The sequence below is a fragment of the Argiope bruennichi genome, chromosome 11 (genome assembly GCF_947563725.1).
Source record: "Argiope bruennichi chromosome 11, qqArgBrue1.1, whole genome shotgun sequence".
Lineage (NCBI taxonomy): Eukaryota > Metazoa > Arthropoda > Arachnida > Araneae > Araneidae > Argiope > Argiope bruennichi.
The window spans coordinates 104,477,990-104,502,266 of NC_079161.1; the positions used below are offsets into that span (position 1 = coordinate 104,477,990).

The following is a 24,277-nucleotide window of genomic DNA, read 5'->3' on the forward strand; positions in this document are numbered from 1 at the left end:
AGAATTATAGACTAAAGACAAACTGTGGAAGACGCAGCTTTCTAGATGAAATATACTCATTTTATTTCAGTCAATACAAAGTTATTATTTAGGGAACCACCGATGAATTTTATAAATCATAGAAGGTTACAGATTGCTCAGCACACTCTAGGTCCTATTTGATAAATAATGCCTATGGTCTTAAATTTACATTAATATAATTGTCCTCAAATCAAATCTTGTCTCAAAATGGGAATTAAGAGAAGATATACCATTCGTCAAACCATTGTAACTTTATATGTCCAAAAAGGAAGAGTATCCCATTCTTTTATTTCTAACCCAGAAATAAAAATAAGAAAATACCATCCACTTATAATACAAATTATATCAGGACATGGAAGATTTCCCGCATATTTCCAAAGATTTGGAAGAATGCGGGAAAATAAATGTATCTGTGGAGGAAACTGTACAGTTTACTTTTATTTAAACGAATCTACAGAAGTCTCAGAAGTAAGAAAGAATCTAAACGTTGAAAATAATGACTTAGGCTCAGTACAAATTGTGCCAGGAAGTCTTAAAATACTGAGAGACACTATGTTGAAAATTTGCTAAAAATTAAAGTTTTTTTTTTAAGTTTAAATTAAAGTTTTGCTAAAAGAAAAAGTTTTTTGCTAAAAATTAAAAGTGTTATCCTTTCTTATGCTGTGGGATGCACATTTAGATTAATATAGAGAATTTTGTGTTGAAAGAATATAGAGAATTTTGGAATATAGAGGAATATAGAGAATTTTGTAGAGAAAGTGTTGACCTGCTGCTCGCAAAACAGGATGACAAATGAATGGGAAGTTGAGGAGGAAGGTCCGAGACTGTAACTTAAGGCTAACCGTCTCGAAGAGGATGCTAGTTCGGAGAATTTGTCAGCAATATTGATGGATTATATTAAAGACAGCAGTCGGCCACAACAAATCCTGTCGATACTACCTCATTCAGTGGTGGCAGGATGGTGAGTTTATATAAGAAAAAGGTCTTGACTTTACAAAATAGGAGTTCTGCATTGTATTAAAGGATGAAATCCTTACACCGATTTGAATGCAAAACTTTTGAGTTCATTAATAATGGAGGCTTTAAAATCTATATTTGAATAAGAGTCTGAATTAGTACTTCCCAATTTATGGTGACTAAAGTTCATTTTAATAATCTTATTCGTGATATTTTTAGCTGTTGTTTTCTTCCCAATGATGACGATGATTTTAATTTAACTGGGGGGGGGATGCTTTAATATTTTAATCTTATCAACATCTTTAATTTTTCAACTACAGATTTTAGCTTCGAATAAAAAAATGAGGACATGATTCAGTCAAATTCTAAGGACATATAAACTGTGTTTATTACTGTCCATAATTTAAATATTTGTAATAATAAGGAGCATGGATCTCGTTTATATCTTCCTTCACTTGAATTAATGCTATTGAATTCATTAGTTTATAATTATTGGAAGCGGGACGTCTTGAGAATGTCTTGGGCACAGAATTTTATCAATATCATAAATAAATACAAAATTATTCACCTTTCAGATTTAAATTATTACTTTCAAATCGAATTTAACAAAATGATTTTTGTTAAATTTAACGTGTAAATAATCTTTAAAACCGATTCAAGAATATTTCTCATATCAAATATCTAAATCAATTTTTTTAGTTATTTTTCCCTCTAATATCTTAAACTAATAATTTTCGAATCTTTTAAGAAAAAATCCCAAAAAGATTAGGCAAAGCACTGTACTGCTGGATCGAATATCCCATCAAATTGCTGAAAAGAGTGAATATACTATTAAAATGCATTGCGATCTAAATAAAGGCGATTCTCCAGTTCAAATTATCCGACCTTACGTATAGATATTTTTAAAAAATGGTGCAAAAGAGGACATTCTATATTCAAATTATCAAAAACAAAAGGACCACTGGGATTTTGTATTCGATTGAATTTTAATAAGAAAATGGTGAGCCAATCTTAACTATTTCGCTTCTGGCGAAGATGAGCAGTAATTCATAAAAACTTGCTAATTTAATTTAGTACATCGTCCCTATTGAGGACAATCCATGCAACTCTTGGAATTTTAATAAATTCAGATTATTCAAATATCTAGCTTGTCTGAATTGTCATCGCGGTGAATACCATGATCTGCATGCTCTTTTGCATTAGAGGACTGACTGCCCCCCCCCCTTTCCCAATGATCTTTCATATGCTGGTTGGGTGATACTCTACATCCTAGTTAGAAAGTCAGATCAGCATGATTATATATCCATCTTACGAAGTGTTGTGAAGCCCTTTTCTTCTTTGCAATGAATTACAAAATTACAACTTCTACTTCACTTGAATCAACTGCATTTATATATATATATATATATATATATATATATATATATATATATATATATATATATATATATATATATATATATAAAGTAAATAAAATAAACCAAATAAAAATTAAACCAGATAAAAAAGAATCCGGCCTGAAGACTTTTTCAAGGGTCACCCTCAGGCAGTGTGACCCCTGATTATTGTATTTTTGCTTATTAGTGGATGTTTTCTTCTAATTTATTATTTTGTATTTTCTTTTCTGTTAAAATGGTATATCTCTTGGGCCTAATTTTAGGGGATTTTCGGGTGATTAGGAATCATTATTACGCTGTCTAGTCTGCATTCCTTCCCAGAAGAAATCCTTTTTTTTTTTTTTTTTTGGAATTTTTCTGCCTGAGGGTGACTCTTGAAAAAGTCTTCAGGCCGGATACTTTTTTTATTTGGTTTAATTTTATTACTTTTGTTTCAATTAATTTGTGTTTTAGATGTAGCTACATTTGCGCTCTCTAAACACTATGATGTTTTTCCTGTTCCTTTTTTGGTTTTAGTTTGAATAAGAAATAATTTTTAGTTGCGATTCCGAAACTCTTTCATCTCGTTTTCAAAATATTTCTTATTTTAGATTGGTTACTTATATTCACTATTATTGGACGCAAAAGTCTAATGATTATCTTTAAAATAAAAAAATGATTATATTTTTACGTTATAAAATAAACTAGTGTAGATGTAGTAGCAATCTTGAAGAATCTATTTTGTGTTTGAACAAATTTCAGCGGAGTTTCTCCATAATGAGCAAAAAATTATATCAGATTATTGTTATCAAAGATTTTTTACAGTTGAAAGCCAGCTAGAGAAAAACCCTTCTTTAATTTAACAGTTAGAAATTTTTAATCAGAAAGGCACTTCTTAATTTCACAGGTTAATCTTAAAAAAATAATATTTTTTTCTGCTCATTAAAAAGGGCCCAATCAGTGTTTTAAAGCATGAAGCAGGTGTTTTTCATCATTTATGATCCTTCTGGATCTTTAGGGGAAAAAAAAACATTCTGAATCTTGAGAAACCAGAAAAGAAAATATGTCTCTTTCCTTCTCTTCTCGCACTGCGCAGATTGGAAGTTTCCCTGCAAGGGAAATCTGGAGTTCTATTTATTCCCCGACCACTCAAAGTTCATTGAGTGAGAAAGATTGACTAGATTCTAGAGTAAAGTTGTGAAGGGGTTTGAAAAGGAATCGAAATGAAATTCCTAAAGTGTGGATTTTTTTAACTCTTTGTGTATTTCTGGACATGGAATAGAAGCAACAGCTTCGAAAAATGAAGAAAGGATTTTTTATGAAAAAACCTAGGACTAAGATGAAGTGTATAAAAATGCGAGTAAGCATGGGACACATGGGAAATTCTTTGTTTATATAAGTGTGGGTCTAACATTCCTCGATCGATTTATCAAATATTGTTACTGGATCATGATTTCTCATTAGACTTCTTAGGCATTTTGATTGCAGAATGGATCTACAGCCATTTTATAGCAAAACAATCTTACATTGAAGCCTGACAGAAAAATGGCTTCTTTCAGGGTCTTTTTGATGCACTGAAAGTCATTTTTTTTATAGAGCTAGGCATTAAAGTAAAAATTTAATGACTGTAATATTATTAAATTAGTAGTATTATTAAAATTATAATTTGGTAAACAATGTCGTTATATTTGACAATTAGCGAAACAGCAAACTTCACTCAAAAGTATTCAATTTGGACAGCAGCCACTTTCTGATTCTGAAATGCCTCTCCTGGAGAAACAAATAAATTCATCACTAATGTCTTCTCTGTTATCTTTGAGGTTTTATAAACTGTTGAGCCACAGAAACGGTAATAAATTTTATGGACTAGCAATGGCCATACCAATGGGTATTATTCCTACAGAGCAGATCTCCTTAGAGCTTGTTGACCTAATTGCTGCTGCCCTTGTAACACCGCACGTACTCTTTCTCAGAATGTTTATCTGTCAACCAGCATTCATACGAGGCCAACTATTCTACGCAAAAGAATGTTCCATATACTTCAAAAATATTACACAGTTCTAATGAGACAATGGAAATATTTGTCCCAAATCGTCAACAAATTGTCAGCTAGTTGATCATGTGTGAACGCTGCTTCATAATCTTCTGTTTGCTCTCCATAGCAAATACATATATGACTCCTAACGGCCAGAAGGGTCCGCGATTCATATGAAAGGCACATTTCTGAAGGAACACCCTCTTTGAACTGAACAGAGCACAGAACATGCGCACAACATAAATGCATGTAGTGATGATGCACATAATCACATTCTCTTGAGAAAACGTTAGTTCAGAGCACAATATTTCAATGGAGCGTGCAATGTAATAGGTTAAGCAGCTTGTATAATGAATTTTCTACTTGTTAGAGTCTGATTGTTAAATGTAGATAATCAAAATCATGGGACAACCTCTATTACAAACATCAATCTAAACTCCTGTAGTCTAAACTTAGGACTCAACAATGACGATTTGGTCTCATCACAAATTTCACTTTTTTATGGGAAAAAAGGACCAATAATAAGACTAAACGTTGTGAACAATCTTTTTTTATATTTTTCTTTATTTGGCTGTGCATTACAAATTTAAAAAAAAAAAATTAGTTTGTTATCGCTTAACCGTTGGATTCATAAAGAATTTATAATTTTTTAAAGGCATTTCATATTTTTTTAACATGATAATCTTAATAGACAGGAAAAGGCAATGCTCAATAATCAACACCTGCTCGCTTTCCTAGAACGCATGGAAAATTTAAATAAGAAGAAGAAGAAAGGAAGGTTTCTTCTTTTCAACTACTTTGTTTCTAATCTTTGCATTTATAGGACCATTCTGTTCGCCAGACTCATTAATATATCGTCGTCTGTTTTTGCGGTTTTCGCCGTATAAATGTCACCTGCGACCCTATGTTTTGTGGTGATTTTTCATCTCCTGAATGCCTGCTATCTTCTCTCTGAATTTATCTTTCGAAATTGGCAACACCTTATGCAAATATTGGTACCGATGTTACCACGATGTTTTTTGGTACCATTTTAGTTTTTCTCGAATATTTTACATACTCCTGGGTTTTCACACTACATGAATATATCAAATTCAAGAGTATGAAATTTCTTACATTTTTATACTTTTTTCTTCAACTTTTAATATTTTTAGCAGATAAGGTTTACAAACTACTTTTTCGTTTTCAGTAATTTGCGACCCTCTGGATCATCAAATTGACATTTTAATTTAGATTTAAGAATATTCTTTAACTTAAAAAAATCATAACTGCAACACCATTTGTTATTTTTTAGTTATTTTTCTACCGTTTCCAACAATTTTCGCACACTCTCTATTTCTGCGATTTTTATCTACTAAACGTCGTTTGGGAACAGGTTGTATTGGGGTTTTTTTATCCTTTTGGTGTCTACTATCACTTCTCTGAATTTGTCAATCGAAAAAGGCAACACCCTGTATTTCACAAAAAAAAAAAAAAAAAAAAAAAAACCTATTTATTTAAAAATAACGCATAAGTAAAAAAAAAAAAATGTAATTCCAAACAAGAACTGTATTTGAAAAATGATTTTTTAAATATATGATTGGTAAATCTAGTTAAATTAGTAAAAATTGTACTTTGATACTTTTTTGTAGTAGTTTTGAGTACTTTGGAGTACTTTTTGATAAAGTTTTGCACTAATGGAAATTGAATAGGATTTAAAATAAATTTTCTCCAGAAAAGTTTAATTTGATTTAATCAAGAATTTATTCTAAAAAATATCGCAAAAATATCATTCATGAGGGCTTCAAAAGATCCTCTTCGGAATTTAGAGAAAATATTTTTTTGCTTTAGCTTCCCCGGAAAATGCAAGGGGAAATTTGAGATCAGCTGGTATTAATGGGCGTTCAAACAGATGAAAAAATTTTATGGAAAGATATATATTTGCGAAGAGCATTAAGATTATACACGAAATAGATGATAAATGAACCCACATTTTATTGAAATAACAACTTGTGTACATAAGAGAACATTTTTGGTTGAATGGATTATATAATGGTAGTGAAAAAATGGTGAATTTAACACTGGAAAATTAGTTGGGATTGTGAAACCTGAAAGTGAAATGTTCTTGTGCAAGTCAATATATCAACACCAAAATTAAGTAACTTTGAGTCAATTTCTTTTATTTAAATATTTTTCAATAGCACATCAAATTACCAATCTGAAATAAGTATCGGGAACAATTTTTTCAGTATAAAAATTGTCCTTAGAACACCCCTCAGAATGCTCATCTTTCACGTTTCTATAACTTTTCAAAAAATCTAAAAGGGCCTCACCAATCTCCAGCAACAAATTTGGACCGAATCGGAGGTAGAGTACGATAGGAATACAGAAATTAATTTAAAAAAAAAACTTCCTCCAACTGCAGCAGAGAATGGAAGAATATTAAAGGAGAAAGTGCAAAGAGTGAAACTAGAGTATTCGGTGCTCAAAAATTTGAAAACAACTTTGAAGGAGCTAAAAGATATATAACGAAGAACTATAATTGCTATAATATATTTGCTGAATTGTAATATTCTTGGGGATTGTTAAATTAAGTGTGAAAAAGAAATGCCGAATGAACTTGGTGAAGTGTTATTTCGGTATTTTAATTTATCATTTAAAAAAAAAGCGTATTCCATTGCATTTGTATTTGTTGTTCAGAGTATAATAAAGTCATTATTAAAAGAACTATTTTTGTTGAATACCACGTTTGATTAGCAGATGATACACCAATTCAGTGAAAAAAACCTCTTAATTAAAGTAATATAATTAAATTCGAAAACTTTTGGAAGGCAGATTTTGTGTACATATTATCGTTACTATAATTAATAGTAAACTTTTTAAAATATGATAAACAATTATCAGATTTATAAGCTAAAATTAAATCATTCAAATAATCCATTATTCAAAAAGATCACAAGTTTCAGAGCAACTTAAATATTCAATAGATTACTAATTGTATCAGTAGAAAAACGCTAAATATGGATGTCTTATTATAAGATAGTAATTAAAAAAACTGTCTAAAGTCCAAATACTTTGGCACTGCAGGGAACGCGAAAATGATCATTTTATCGCAGAAATTACTTGCAGCACAGATAAAGAAGGCAAGTTTCTTCAGAAATAACATACATTTTGCATTTGGCATATGGCTCAGAGTTGGTTGAAAGGATGAACACAGCGAATAAACTACCATTTTTTCTAGCCTCCGACTGCTCTTATGCCAGTTACATAATTCTGTCTTGCAAAACTACTGAACTTGGCTTCACTATATGAATGAAGGGGTTTGCATCTGTATGAGAATGTGTGTTAATCTCTCCGATTGCCACTACTTTCTGATACTATTTTCACAATATTTACGTTATTCAGTAACTTGCTTTCCTAAATTTTCCATCAATTACAATATTACGCATGGAAACTGCATAAAATATTTACATTTATAAATTTATAATTTGAGTTTTTCTTACAAAAATATTAATTATAATTATAGCTAGAATTAATTTATAGAAGCAAAAATATTATAAAAATCGGATGCATATATTGTAAAAAAGCTGTTAGATCTGAAACATACATTGTAACAATTTAAAGATAAAAAAAATTTGTGATTGACAGAGAATTAATAAAAAACTCTAAAATACATGAACTACTCCATAACATATGCCCTTATGAAGTTTTATTTTTCCCATTAATCGGAAAGAGATTTTTGAAGTTCAAACAAATGCTCCTGACCAAAATTTATAAAAAGAATGCGGAACTCTTCAATTTTACCTCAGTGAAAGCGAAAAAATTGAATAAAGAAAGATTTCATTAACCTGATGACTCACATAATAAATTGAAGCTTTGTTTCCGAAGAAAATAAATTTTTATAGTTCCGCTTTTCAACAAAATTTAAAATTTATTCTGATTTTTAAAAATATCAATTTAACAAGCATCATCATTAGTTTAATTTAAAAAATTGCAACTTTTAAAAATTATTAAATTTTCTTATAAAATGATTTTTAGCTATCCTAAGTGATTTATATTTCTTGTTTTATTGACAAAACATGTTAGTATTGAAAATCTGACTCTTAGTTTATAATTATTTATATAATTATATTAATATATTATAATTAATAGTTTATAATAATTTAATTAAATCTAAAAAAAAACAAAATCTGAAGACATTAATTTTGATGTTTTTTTTAAAGTAGCTAGAATTCTCAGACCAAAATCTATTCTAATTCTTATATAATATACAAACAAAGTGCATTCAAAATTCTCAAGACTTTACCTCGTAAGAAAAAAAAGAAATTCTTGGAGTTCAATGAAAAATACAAGTTTGGAGAAAATATTTTAAAATTTGTAACTTAAATCCCAAAACAGTATCGTTTGTGGAGTTTTAATTTTTTTAATATGTTATTTCCTGATTTAAAGAATAAAAAGAGCACTATTTTACATCATTAAGTATATAATTTTTAATTCAAAAACTTTTAACTCAAACTTTTTGCACAATATGAATAATACTGGTTACGATTATGACAGATTATTCTCTTAACCAAATATTTTGATTACATTTTTGAACACTCTTCACTCATTAAAAATAATAGTAGTAACAACACAAATGAAAATTAGAATATACAGTTTTATGTGTAACATTTTTTTTATTTCTTCTCAATTTTAAATTGGCGCAATTTAGCAAGCTTAATTTATGTGGCATCACTGATTTTATTTTCAGTATCCGCAATAATAAATACTGATTTAACAGATATATCATCAGTTTTATTCTCAATATTTGTATTCAAAACTTTTGTATTTTAAAGTTTCTTACTAGAATCGACATCAGAATTCAGAATTATCGTCTTCATTGATCTGCTGCCTCTTCAAAACATTGTGCTTATTTACTCAAGAATATTTAGGTCGTGTTTTTTTCTCAATAGAAGATTGAATAAGAAATAACACAATATAAAAATTAAGCAAAAACTTATATTATTCATAAAAAAATCCTTTTTCTGTTTGTAAGTAAGTCAATACTGAAAAAAAGACGCAGGACTTAAACGAATAAGCGCTATTTGAAGGTGAAAGATGGCCACCACTGCACTTAAGAATTTAATTCATACAAAGATATTTCTAATTAGCTTTGGAAAAAGAAAAATATTTTAAAATGAAAATAAAACGAGCTAGGTCACATGAGCTCTCAAATTTGAATATGACAACATAAAGAAAACTTTGAATATTTTCAGAAGTGTTTAGATATAAAATGTAAATTTTGAGTCAAGCTTGCCAGTATATGGGCTATCAAGAAAATGAGTCGCTATTTGGCTTATTTACCAAAGGATTCACTTCCCTATTGTGGGTCCAATATAAAATTTAACATTCATTATTGTGACTGTTTTGTTTATGAAAATGAAATGTTGCATGCTTTAGAATATGGTGGATATATACTGTTTAAAAAAAGTAGTTGGAAACTAGATTTTTTTTAAAAAAATAAGGATTTATTTTTATTTTTACTGCAATTATTTTTGTAAGAATTATTTTTTTAGATCATTCAACGAAAAGTTATTAATATCATTACCATGATATTCAAAAATAAAGTATAAATGGCAACAAAAATGGTCTTTTTCATTTGCAACCATGTAAAAAAAAGTGGAACACAGTTATAAAACGAACAAAATATAAGCGGTCTTAATAAGGAATACTCGTTCCATTAGCTTTTAGGACTTCGAATATTCTGTTTGGAAGTGAATCGTACAAGGATAAGATTTCTGCTTGACCAAAATTATCCCTAGAGGTATTTAATGCCATTCGAAGCTCAGAGAGCGATTCAAACTGCTTCCCACCAGCGTATACTCGATGAGCAAGCATTGTCCAGATATTTTCTACTATATTCAAATCGGGGCTTTTAGCTAGCCGTGGTAAAACCTGCCCATTATTTACTGCGAACCAATTTTTAACTTCATTGTTGGTGTGGATTGACGCTCCATCTTGTTGAAACATCCACTGTTCTTCTGCTAACTCAGAGGCATAAGGGTGAAGCTCAGAATTCAGGACATTAATGCAGTCTGTATGCTTCTGCCTACTATTGAGAAAGATTGAGCGTGTTCTTCCTCCATAAAAAACTACTAACCAGACCATCAAACGTCCTCCTCCCATTTGTCTAGTTGAATAATATTGTTCTGCATTCTTCAGACAATGCTAGTAGCATTGATAACCGCCTGGACCATCTAAGTTTAAAAAAAAAAAATTCATCTGAAAATATCACAGAAATCTATTCTGTGGTTCATGCCATGTGTCCCTTTGCCCAAGACAAACGATCATTAATTTGTGTTTGTTTCCACTTTGGATGATGCCTCCGTTTTTTGAAAACGATTTTTTTTTTTTTTTTTTTTCACTTTTCGATGTAGTTGCGTACTGTTTGCTTGGGCTTATGAATAAGTTCTGCTTGATTTTGAGCTTTTGCAGCTACTCTTTTACTAATTTTTTTACACAGTGTATGTATTGGAGATAATATTATTTTGATCTCCTTTGAGTTCCGGTTTCTTTTCCATCTATATTTATCATCAGTTTTATCTACATATGTCATCGACGCACTCACAAAACTTCATCAGAATTCTAATTTTTGTGGGAATTCCATGCCAGAGTTTTGAAACCTTAGAAACTGTGAATTCTCTACCTAAATCATCTCTTCTTTATTTTTTTTTCTTTCATTCATCTAGTGAAAACTGTGCTATATTTATTTCAAATTCTACCTCAAGAACGTTTTTCTTGCATTGTTATGAAACTAAGAATTATTTGTGTTATTTACCCTACATGAAACTACTTCATTGACTCTAAGCAATGTTGTATCAGTAGTAAAACGCACACAGTTGGAAAATTTAACGATTTTCAAAAGCGCTTTGTCGGATTTATGTTTTTTAAAGTGCTAAATCTTGTTCGGGTTTTTTTTTCTTCACTCAGAGCTTAACCTTTCGGAATGGAGGCAGCACTTTATGCCTAAAACCTCCATGGACACTTTACTCCCAAAATCCAAAGTGAAGCTGAAAATCTTGTTAAATGAATTTTTTGTTCTTAAAAAAACTTAGAAGAAGTAAAAAAACTCCTTCGGTACGGTGAATATTTTTTATATCCTTTGAATTGTTCTGCCTATTCGCTTTAATGCTGTTTCCGCCACAAAATTCTTCGAAGAATCGTTCCCTTTCCGAAATGGAAAGGATTTGATTTATTTTCTTTAATCTCTTATTTTTTCATTCTTTTTAAAATTTCTTATCAATAGATGACGGATGTATTTCCAATCATTAAGGAAGAGTTTGTTTTTTCTCGAATTAAGTTTTTTTTTTTGGAAGGGGGAGGGGCTCTGTAAATTTTTATTTGACATTTAAATTCAACTTTTGGAGAGGCTTTTGTTCGAGGAAATTAAATAAATATTTGTATAGTTCCAGTTGAAAGGAAAACTGTTTGCTTATTCACTATGAAGAAAGCATTCCCGGCTCAGTTTCGATTCGTTAATTTTGGTTTATCTTTTCTGTTTAAAGAAAGCTAATTGGTGTTTCAGCATTCCTATATATACATACATTTTACTTCTTTCTAAATGTAATCTAAAGAAAGACATTAAATTTCTTAGTATGGCTACTCAATAAATAAGATTAGATTTTCACGGTATTTACTTTATATTCTGTTTATCTAATTCCATTAAAGTTTACCCTTAAAACTTTCTTGATTAATAATATAATTTTAAAGAATACTGTGATATTAAAATGCAGATTTTTAAATTGATATATTTATTTATATAGTTTTTGTGTCTATTAATAAAAATTAAGGAAATCTTGTTAACTATGGATTTATGAATTAAATACTGAGTAATACGCATCAATAGAGTCATTTTATCTAATGTTACTATCACTTAGTTCAACACATCCTCTAAAATCCAATTGCCAAATGATAAAATCACTAAAATGCAAAAATCTTTTTTTTTCCTCCATAAAAACGAGCATTTAGAGAGAATTTAAAGTAATTTCAATTTGAAGGCATTATATTGATGTTTGCAATTTTATTTATGAGTCAGATATCTGCCTCTTTTTGGTCTGTACTGTAACATCTCCCATTCTATATTTCGGAAAGTTTAGTATTGGATTCACAGAATTAAACCGTGAGGTATGAATGGATCTATTATAGGAAGTAAATTAGGAAAGAAAACCATGGTCTTATTTGTATATTGAAATTTAAATCAGTTTTTGAAATCTATCTCTCAATGAAACCCTATTACAAACGAAAACTGCTAAAATATGAGGATTCTAATTATGAACATAAGTTTTAATATACATTTTGAATAACAGATTTTTACAATTGCCTGATAGAAATATTGCTTAACACACTAATTATAATTGTGTGATATAATTCAAAGAATTTTGTGCAATATTTTTAATTAAAGAAGAATTTTGTGGCTCATTGCATAAATGTATTTTAACGCATCAGTGTCTAATATAATATATTTGAGGATATTAACTGCAAGATTTTTCTGAGTAATGACACCGTTTGTTTTTCCCTAAAGTCGTTTTTATAAAAATATCCATTACTTTTTAACCATTCCGATTAAAGTATCTTATGAATAATTTTTTCCTAGATAAGAAGTCTTCACCTCCCCTCTCCACACACACAAAATGCTAAAATGTACAAATATAAAAATATATTTAAACATGTGTTATTTATATTCTATTCTGCAAAAGTGATATAGCATTAAATGTTGAAAAGGGAGTGTGCTCATTAATACTTCTGCCTCGATCAACGTAAAAATAACAGCCTTATTATTCTAGTCAGTAGGTGGACGGTGGTATTTTAACATTGCTTATAAATAGTGAGAATGTCAGGACAAGTAAAGTAAAAAGATGATTATTTCATTAATAAAACAAATTCAATAATAACGTTATGGAAAAAAGAGACAGAAATAAAATTGAGACCGATTATTGAGCCATCATAAAGGACGCAAATAGTTGTTCCGAATGTTATGTATCTTTTCTAAATAAATTTTAATTCTTATCTTTTTAGATTTTAAGCATGATCTCAAACCGTATCCTCATGTTAGAGATAGTTCTTTGATTATTTCATTATTGGCATTTTTGTATAATAATTGTCTTTTTTCTTTTAGGATCTACTGTTATTGGAAGAGCAAGAAGTGAGTTTCTTCTGACTTTAAAGTTTAAATTTACTTAACTCAAGTTTATTTTTAATTATTAGTATTGTATCTTTCTATGAATGATGTACACAATGTGTCAATAGTTCATAATTTTTATCATTCATTTTTTAAAAACGAGCAGCTTTATATGATAATTTTCTGTAATGGTATTCTTCAGGAAACTTTTATACAACATTGACATCATTCATATTCGCAAGTAAACTGAATGTTATGCTCTTGTTTCTTTCGTTTGTTCAAAATATTTTTAGCTAATAAAAACACTGAAACATACTCTATTTTACACTGTTGAAAGCTATTGTTTGGTAGTGCTGCTTGTGGTGTATAAATAGTTAGTCACGACGAACTTATATTAACTTTAAGATTTAAATTCTATAAATAAACTTTAAACAATGTGTTGCAAATCGATATTTGTGTGAGTTCAAGCAATTATAAAGTCGTGCATAGGGATTTGTATGGAAAGTAGTTCTTATTTTTATGTAAGAGAGAATGCAACCGCTTAGTCAAACAGTTTTGTTGTGATATCATCTAATTGTGGTGGAGTGATGCTACATTGATTGTGCTTTGATTGACATTGTACATTGATTGACTTAAAAAAAACATTAATTTAATGAAAATAGTCAATAAAATATTTTTATTTGATTTACTCTACATTTAAAACAATTCTAATTCTATAATGGAAGAAGCTGTTAAGCAATATACTCTTATACTTGATAAATTAAAATGAGAAAAGAGAATTCAGATGTTGACTCGTTATATAGCTCGTTATTGAGCTTTACCTTTAATTATTATTAATTAAAAAATTACCCTTGAAATAAAATCAGCAAAAAATAAAGGACTGATGCTATTATTATCATAAGAAAAATAACATTTTTATATATTTTATGTGTATATTTGTGGTGTGTGTATTTTTAGGGATCTGTGAATTTCAAATTTGGTGTGCTGTTTGCAAAAGCCCGCCAAACAACAGACGATGAAATGTTTAGCAATGGTAAGTTTTATGATACTTTTTTGGTACTTTAAAATGAATAAGGAATTATTTGTATTATTTAATGTTCATCGCCAACTTATATGGCATTTCACAATTTTAATCAGTAATAAAATAAACGCTGTTATTCATCTGTAACAGATAAATCCTTTACATATTGTTGGCAACAAATGCTTGCCCAAAATCGAATCTTCTTCAAGATCTGCATTTAATACATTCGCTATGGCTCTGTTTCAAGTATTTTCACTACTTTCTGGAGTAAATCTAAAACTAAATGAACTAAGAAAGGAACGATAGAATTCAGTGGTGAAGGAATACTTTTTTAAAGGATGTGATTGTAGTACATCAATAGTAATGAATTGGTTAATAAAATATTCCTATACATATTAATTGTAACATGTTCTACTAAATAATTTACTTTTAGATATTTATCTGACTTTACATTTTTTTAACATGTTTAGGAAAAACAGATTTCTTGAAGTAAATATTCAAAAGTAAAAGTGTTTCAAATTTTATAATGCCAAAATTCGTTCTTTACGCACAATTAAACACACACAAACACTACAGAGATGTAGTGTTTGTGTATTTTCTTTACTTTGAATGCCCTTGCAAATTATTCCTTTTAATTCTTTCTATCTAATTTTATAGATTAAATGAAAAATTACATTAATTAATTTTACGAATAAAACTATTGGATACGAATTTTCAAATAAAAAATGGCATCAAAAATTCATAAAAGGCATATTTTCGCACTTTGATATAATACTGAATACTATTTTTTTATACATATTAAAATTTATTTAAAGATAACGGGAAAATTCTGCAAGTGATCTTCAACAACAGAATCTGGTCCTTACAGTTCATCGATTCTAATTTTTAATATTTACCCGTCTATTAATTTTGTTACCTTTCAACGAAGTGCGAATGGAATGTTTAAGGGTCCATAAACTTGCATCACATCATAAAGTTGATGTAAACTAGGATTTCTTTAATTCTGATCATAGCAAAATTTATTACTTTATTTACCATAAAAAGAAGAAAATATCTATACAAATAACTCTTTTCTTCAAAGTTAGTATATTCTCGAAAATTCCCTAAATATATCGTCTTAAGATCCAGAGAAGAGACTTGAAGTCAAAATAAAATAAATTGCCTTCACATTTTATTAATCATAAACTTCAATCTCCATTATTTATCTCAATAAAACGTCTTTCTCCTTCAAATGTTTGTGCGTCGCTTCGCCTAATCGCTCGAGGCCAAAGATGTAACAAATGCGAGTCCGATTTTTTTTTTTTTTTTTTTCCTGTTTAAAGAGTCACGAATGTATGAATACTGTAAAGGATTAAAGAAAGGTATAATATTGAAAATGTTAAGCCCTTTATTTGTTTTTAAACATACTGTACATTTTTCAACCTTTTTTGTTGAATATAGGCAAACATCTAGAGCAAATACTTGAAGAATTTTAATCCCAAAACTGTGTAAATATAGAGAAGGCAATGTGAATAGCAGAATAGAAATGTCATCGGAAACTTCGGAATAGGTGGAGCTGTTTAAAACGGTAAACATTGTGGTTGTCTAGATAGGAGAAACAAAACTCGCTCACGTCGCACATACGACAATATCCATAAACACGTCTCAATGTAAATTTGGTATGACTAGCCTACTTTCAAATCTGATGGTATCTTGTACTCACTTGTAACTCATTTTCCGTCAAAATCTAATTGTTTAAACTTTCACTGATGGAGCGTGATCTTAGGCATCGATAGCATCTATGAGAATCTGCATTAAAAATGCGGCCAACGGCCAACCATTCGCTCTTAGTATGGCACTTTTTTCAATTTGATATATACGGAGGGGGGGGGTGAGCCATGGCTTTCCAGCAGTTTATAATAATGATCATGCAGTGCCATTGTCTAAAAATCTTGCATAAGATATTAAATATTTTATTACGATTCCAACGTGTTGAAAATCCTTACATTTCAAATAATCTTATTAAATCTTTGTAATTTTGAGTCACAATCGATCAAAAAGCAATGGCTATCTGGCAATGTATTGGGGCAATCACTCCCATCAGCATAATCACAGTACAAATCTGAAACATTTTTTTTTTTTTTTTAATTTTCACATCTATTTTTCCAACTAAAACTATTAATATCAGAATTCATCTTTACCACTAAATATGGATTATAAGCATTTTCAAAGTTGATAAGAGTTGAAATTCAAACTCTGGTAAGGTAGATCTATTTATTTTATACGGAAGCTTGGAGATATTCTTAATGGAGAAAGAATTCAATCTAAAATTTGAACTTCTATTAGTTTCGTTTATGGAGAAAAATGTTTCATTGGAATCAAGGGGAATAGTCTACCAAATCTTTCTAATATTCTCTCTTATGAGTGATTTATCCCCCTCCCGTATCCCCCCCGAGTGAAATTCTGGACCTTGGACTTGATCGCGAATGCCTGAAATGGCTTTAGAGAACAATAGTTAAGGACTTTAGATCTTTGGATTGAATATAGGATTTTTTTTATTGAATCTATTGTGAGAGTTCTGTATTTCGGATGCCTTTTCAACGATCTATTGAAACTGAAATTTGAAACTGCATTACAATTGTAGATCACATGCCGAATTCCATTGGTTGAAATAATTGCGTTTGTGTGCATGCGAAACCGAACCAAGAAGACCGACACACGAAAGAATTTTCGACAGATTTTGTTCAAAATTTCATACGAATTTACGTTTCAGATGCTAAAACTGTGCACCAGATTTATCTGTCCGGCTCTTTACGTTCTGTAATTATCGAGTTCACTTGCACTCGAGTTGCCGGACCCCTCGGAATGCATTTTGTGCAAAATGTGATGGAATTCTACAAATTTTCTGCACCTAATCTTATATACCAAATTTCATTCGCCTATCTCAAAGCATTTCAGAGCTATTGTTTTGCAAAGCAGGCAATCAAAATGCAAAGAATGTATTTTTCGATCATACAGAGATCTGAAATATAAAAATTCGTAAGCATTTTGATTTTGGATTTTTTTATGTTTACAATATTTGTCCTATACTTTGATACGAGAAAGTAAAAATATAAAAATATTTTGATCATGTTTCGATTATATCACCCATTCAAACTACTTTTGTGGTCTTATATTTTTAAAATCCTTCAAAGAATTTCAAATCTATTTTGAAATAAACGAAATAAAAAAAATTGTATCTATTGAGTGTCGCATAAAATGTTATCACTCATTGTTTATAAAGTATTTATTAAATATTGGACATTTTGCTTTCAGAGCTTATAACAAACTAGATAATGGCATTATTTTCACTCGCTTCCTGTCGCGATTCAATGGCTATTCCGATCTGCAATGCACTGAACTCCCCGAATTTTAAAAGCATGCATACTTAAAAACATTTTATTTGAAATTTTTGCATATGTTATTTCGATTGTTACTTCCAATTCTTCAAAGACTGCATTTTTTTTCTGTAATAGCATTTATTCTTAAGAAAACATTCCAATAAAAGTCATCATTCCATTTTAGTCACTCATCATTCCAATTTAAATGATTTCTTCTCAGGTGCAGGAATCTCAGTTATGCCGTCTGGATCTTCCTCACTGAGAGCGCGTTAGAGCGGAACTTTTTCATTTAAAGCGCTTTAAGAAAAGATGAACATTATACCTTGGAATTTTAATTTCACTAGAATTTCTAAAGGCGAGGTATGAACGCGCTGTTTTGGAAGTGAATGATATATTTCCAACAACTCTACACACGTTCATGCTTTGCTCGTGAGAGCTTTCTCTGAGCATTATAAATAGTTTCAGTCGTTTTCAACCTATCCATTTCGCTTTGCACCGATAAGAAAAAAATTCTCGCCTAAATCGTCATTAGACTTTCACTGTCATTTATGCTTTCATTATCCCTTACACTTTTTTTTCTCTTTAAAGCTTAATCTGGATTATTCTTTCTTCTTAACCGCTAAATCGAAGAAATAAATCAAATTCGGCATTTCGACAGTTAATAAACTGCAATGACATTCTTTTCTGCTGTAAATCAGTATTTATCTATCCATCTGTTCATATTTATTCGAACATGATATTTAAAAGCAGTGAACATATCACATAGTTCTTTAAGTAATTAATGAATTGTTTCTAAGATTTTAATGCTGAGTAAGAGGTATTAGCCCAATTTTCGTACTCGATTCATTTAGCGTTTTAATAAAGTTACATAAAAAAGTCTGTTTCAACAATCTCTCTTCCATGAGGGAAATATTATGTGGATTTTAAATCATTATGCTTATTTATACGAGCATTGTCCCTCTGTGTATTTATTCATTTTAATTTGCTGGTAAAGTTATAATTAAAGATATAATATTTCAAAAGATTATTTTTTAGTAATTTTTAGATGATATAAAAAAGATTTTTTAAGACAAGAAATTTTGAAATATTTAATAATTAAGAAATTAGAAATGCATTCTTGACAAAGAACACGAGAATTTTGTATGCTATCGTATTATTTTTGCTAATCGAAATCTTTTGTTATCAGATATACTTATATACAGCTCAATGTGTGTGTGTGTGTGTGTGTGTTGGCGCTCTACAGGCCAGGCCATTTGACCTACAGCTACCAAATTTAGTACATGTATACCTTAGAGGTCGGGAATGTGCACCTGGGGTCCCTTTTCTAGAATTTTAAATTAGAATTTTAATTATTAATTAAAAACTAACTTTCCCGCCAAAATATCTTTTCCCCACCGCCAAATGAGTAAGGCTTCTGTTTTATTTTTTTCCCAACAGTAACGAGGCTAGGGTTAACATTTTTCGGCCGATTATTTCAAACGATTCTGTTTATTTTCTTAATGTTTCATACATTTAAAATTAAACATTGTTAATTAATCGATCTTTCAGATTCATTCTGAAGTACTTTTGAATTAAAATAACACAGAATAAAGGAAATTAAAAATGTCTAATCTGTATAGCGTTACTCCAGCTGGCGTAGAAAAATTCACACATTTGCGTTACCGTAACTGGCGTTGAAAATTTACGCATGCGCATTGTGTTCTGATTGTTGACAATATTATCAAGGGATGATTCTTGATTTAAATTATTTTTAGGTTAGTTGCATGCTTTTGTAAGTAAATTGTATTTATGTTAGTTATATATTTTTTTGTATATACTTATAGTTTTAAGTACATCGTTTTTTAAGTAGTTTTTTTAAACCTGTTTTCGATCGATTATTTTAAACGATTCATTTTATTTTCTTAGTGTTTGATGCATTTAAAACTAAACATTGTTAATTAATCGATCTGTTCATGATGAATCTGAGAAAATTTTGTTGAAAAATTCTTGAGATATTACATAAATTAAGAAAGATATTTTTAGTGCCAATAAAGTTTAAACGCTCAGTGACTCTGTTATCAGTAATCATATTATAAAAAAATGCTTTGTTTCAGTAAAAAATATTATTATATTAATTACAGATTAATTCTTTTCTCTTTAATTTAAAGCATAAATTCTACGGGAGCTAACAGAAAATTAGAGAAATACATATTACGTTATGACTGAAGGCCTTTATAATATTATGAGTGAATTATATGACTATCGAAATTTGAAGTTTTAAAATATATTGATGAAGAATCTATTAAAGTAGGAATTGCGTAAAATATTTAATTATTAAAATTTAAACGAACATTAAGATTGGCGAACCAGCTGGTGGCCAAAAGTGGCTAATAACCAATAAGCGTGATCAATTTTTACACTATTTTATAAACTACTTTAGAAAATTTCGACTATGTTTTAATTTCGGAAAAGTATTTATTTGTTTCATTTTTTTCCTCCACATCCATCCGTTTCTATAAGTAAAATATTTGTTTTTATGTGCTCTCTTTTATTTCAAAGTTCGTTATATCAATTCTAATTCCTCTACCTATAAATAAATAAACGAAGCTCTATCTCACTATCAAGACATAACCGAAATTTAAGATAATTCTTCAAGTAATTTTATATTACCTGATATTTTTGTTTTGTTTGTTGGCTTTTAGCACTTGTATGCTTAAATATTGCAATCGGCCTTTTATTTTTATTATGGTAAATGGAAATACTTATTGTTATTTTTTGCGCAGTAAACAAAATAAAGATTTTATTCCTGGCTCTCATCTTGTAGTAAATCCGACTTTTTTTAATAGATTAGATTCTGCAAAGAATAACAAGATTACCCGAAAAATTTAATTCGTCTATAAACTTTTGGGGAAAAATCTAGAATAAATTGCGTCGCGTCAATGATTTAAGAGATTACATCACGGCACAGATGCTTTTATTTGAACTCCCCATTTAATCCAACAAATCTTTTTTAATCTAGAATAATTCTGTGCTGTTTTTGAATCGCTTAAGACTTAAATCATTTAGTTTTAATGTGTTTTTTAAGAAAGGTTCTCCATTAAATAATTGATTTTTGTCGTCGTCTTCTTTATTTTGTTCCCCCCGACTGAATGGGAAAGAAAATCTCTCGGTAATCTCATAAGGATTTCAGAAAATGTCGGTGTTATAGAGTGGAAAGAAAAAAAATTCCTCCGGCGAAAAGAAAATTCACGATTAAAATAGGAAGTCTTCTTTACTTGTTTACCCATAAAAAGACAAGAACAAATTGCTAAGCTGTGCAGATTTCAGTACGAGTACTTCATTAATGTTACAGAGTTTCTATAATTTGCAGAACTGTTGTTTTTCATTAATGTCATACTGATAACATTCGTTTTCAACGATTTAGTTTGTTTCTTGCATATCTAAATCCTTAAAATGACTCTTTTTTTATCGATGCCTTTCATTGTTCTCTTTCAGATACTTTGAATTTAATATTACTATAATTACTGTTGATATATTTTTCACTTGATTATATTTTTCGAACAGTCTTTTTTTTTTTTAATATTGATTTTTAACTTTTCATCAATTTGTACTCAACATGTGAATTCATTGTTTAATCTTCATTATGGACTAACGAGAATCACTTTAGTTGAATTAACTACCTTGAAGTGCATTTCAATAAAACATTGAAACAAAATGCTATTTTTTTTTTTAATTCTTATTAAAGAATCTCGAATATAATCATAATTACCGTTTAAGCTTTAAGTTTTATTATTCTTCCAAATATTAAATATTTCACCTATTTTACTAATTTCATTTACTGTAGCAAGTCTTTTTTTTTTTTTTGAAAAATTAAAATTTTTCCTGAATATAAATCATCTCTTTAAACTCTGATTTTAAAAGTATTTAAATCTGTTCTAAATAAATTCTAAAATTTAAAATAATAATATATTTGATGTGAAAGATAGATTTGAATGTCTTAGCCAGTTTACGGTATATCAAAGTAAAATAAACCACAAGAAGTGAACTTTTTGAATGAAAATAAACTCACAAAATTATTTAAATCATATGGCGTGAACAAAGAATCGATTTACTCCTTGTTCTCTAAATTTCCATATCTTCGGGACATTCATGCGGGCTTCTTAGTTTTGTTCTTTGAATACTAAAAAATAGTTATTCATCCTTTTTCATGTGATTATTTAGATTGCTTATTGTTCGATATGTTTACCACTGTTTCATTTCAGAAACCGGTACAAAAGAATTTGACAAGTTTGTGAATTTGCTTGGTGAGAGGATTCGGTTAAAGAGCTGGGATAAATACAGAGGAGGACTAGATGTCAAAGGTAAATGCTTAGTTTCTCCAATTGTGAAATTAAATGCTTTTTTTGTGCAGTAATTATTTGAGAATTTCATGTCTTCGGCATTTTAAGCCTTTATAAATAAAGAATTCAAGCATGGAATTTTACATTGGAATACAGGTGTATTTCCAAGGCTCTCAAGTCAGAGATATATTTATAACATATTTTGAAACCATTCAAGTCAAATCAATGTTTAGAGCCCAAAAGTGAAAAGCGACTTTAAATGTCGTGAAATATCCTGCTAGGTGATATTATATACTAATAATTCTGATCCAACTTAATTTCATTTCCTCAATAAAGTGCAATAATATTCTACAGACATTCAATCTCCGACTAACTTTTTGGAATGAATATTTTGATAGGAGAAAAAGTTCTTATTCGCTTTCTCTATTTTCAAATGTTTGAGAAAAAGCGATGAAATAAAAAAAAAAATCCACTTTTGTCTAATTAGAAATAACTGTATTCAACAGAAATGAAATGATACAAGTACAGCGGAATATAATTGGAACCTAAATGTTATAAAATCAGACAAATAAGTTCGGTTAAATAATTGAAATTATAATAACTGAATATTTCACATCTCAACAATTATCCGTGACGGCAATCGAAGGGGGGGGGGATTCATCTAGTCCAACATATGTACTTTTCATACGAAAAAAGTAAAAATCGGATACTCCTTTTCAATTATTTCAAACAAATGGTTATTCTAGCTTTATTGCAAATGTGAAATTCTTCATCATTCGAATAATTGAAATCAAATTCAAGTTGATAATTTAAATGTTTGCATATTTGCAGAAAACAAGAATTTTCAGATATTCTCGATGATCTTCGAGCCCTGATTCACTGGCATACAGTGTGGAAGTTAAACTGCATTGACAATTAATACCCAATTTAATTAAACCTTGAATGGATATTTCGATAGGCGTGCGGAACAGGAAATATCTTACCATGCAGTGGCTCTCTTGAAATTCGAAAGCTCTCAGTCCTATCAAACTCCAACAAGTGCCCACCCAATTATGTATTGGAATTTCAGAAGGCATTTCACTCACTTGGCAATGAGATTTTACATCAGGAATATGGACTTTTAGTCTTTACTTTTTGTAAAATAATTATAACTTTCGAATATACATGCAGAAACCTTTCAGAAGAAAAGAAATAGGATTTATATAAATAAAATAAAAAATAGAATCTATTTATAACCAGCAAATTCAAACAATGGATATATGAACATTTTAAAGTCCACGATGGCATGATGATAAGATAATGTCTTCAAGACTGAAGGATCCTATATTTAAGGACCCATTAAACCATATTTAAAAACCTGGTGCTTGCTAAATCTGCCATCATTCTTTAACCATCCTTACCGTTGCCGTGTGCCGGCTCAACCGTCGTTATGATTTCTTGATCGCTGGTAAAAAAAAATAATAATAAGGTTAGTCGTAAATTTTTATAGAGCAGTTTCGAATCGTGTCATTAAATTAACTAAATTATGCTTGCAAAAATAATTTGAAATTTTATGTTTTTATTTCAATAATCTGACTTGGTCTTGATTTAGAGGCTTGCTAGCGTCATAGATTATTGATAATTGATCATCAACTATATCTAGGGATTGCAATACCGGTATACCGGGATACCGAATACCGGTATTTTGAGCCATTTGTACAATTTCGTAATACCGGTATTCACAAGTTTAAATACTGGTTTTTCGGTATTTATTAGAAATTTTTAAAATTGTCTCCTCTATATGTTCAGGTATCGCGAACATAGCAAAACAGTATACGTTTTTATGTCTTCATAACAGGCGAAATTAATTAGCTAATTAATGGCTTAATTAATTGCTTAAATCTAAATTAGCGAAACATGGATTATCCCTGAAAGAAAATATTGTATCCATAACGACTGATGGAGCAACAATTATGAAAAAAGTTGGAAAGTTGATTGGTGAAAATCAGCAGTTGTGCTATGCACATGGAATTCAATTAGGAGTAATAGATATGTTATACCGAAAAAATAAAGAATC

At 29.5% G+C, this 24,277-nt stretch overlaps 1 protein-coding gene across 6 annotated transcripts in view; it reads left to right on the forward strand.

Annotated features, from left to right (window-relative positions):
- The window catches only part of LOC129957250 (GTPase-activating Rap/Ran-GAP domain-like protein 3), a 666,176-nt gene that overhangs the window by 551,594 nt on the left and 90,305 nt on the right, over nucleotides 1-24,277 (forward strand). For all 6 annotated transcript variants that reach the window (XM_056069502.1, XM_056069499.1, XM_056069503.1 and 3 more), the window contains exons 8-10: nucleotides 13,520-13,546; nucleotides 14,480-14,555; nucleotides 22,144-22,242. In XM_056069502.1, the coding sequence (XP_055925477.1) occupies nucleotides 13,520-13,546; nucleotides 14,480-14,555; nucleotides 22,144-22,242 (202 nt within the window). The remainder of the gene's footprint in view (nucleotides 1-13,519; nucleotides 13,547-14,479; nucleotides 14,556-22,143; nucleotides 22,243-24,277) is intronic.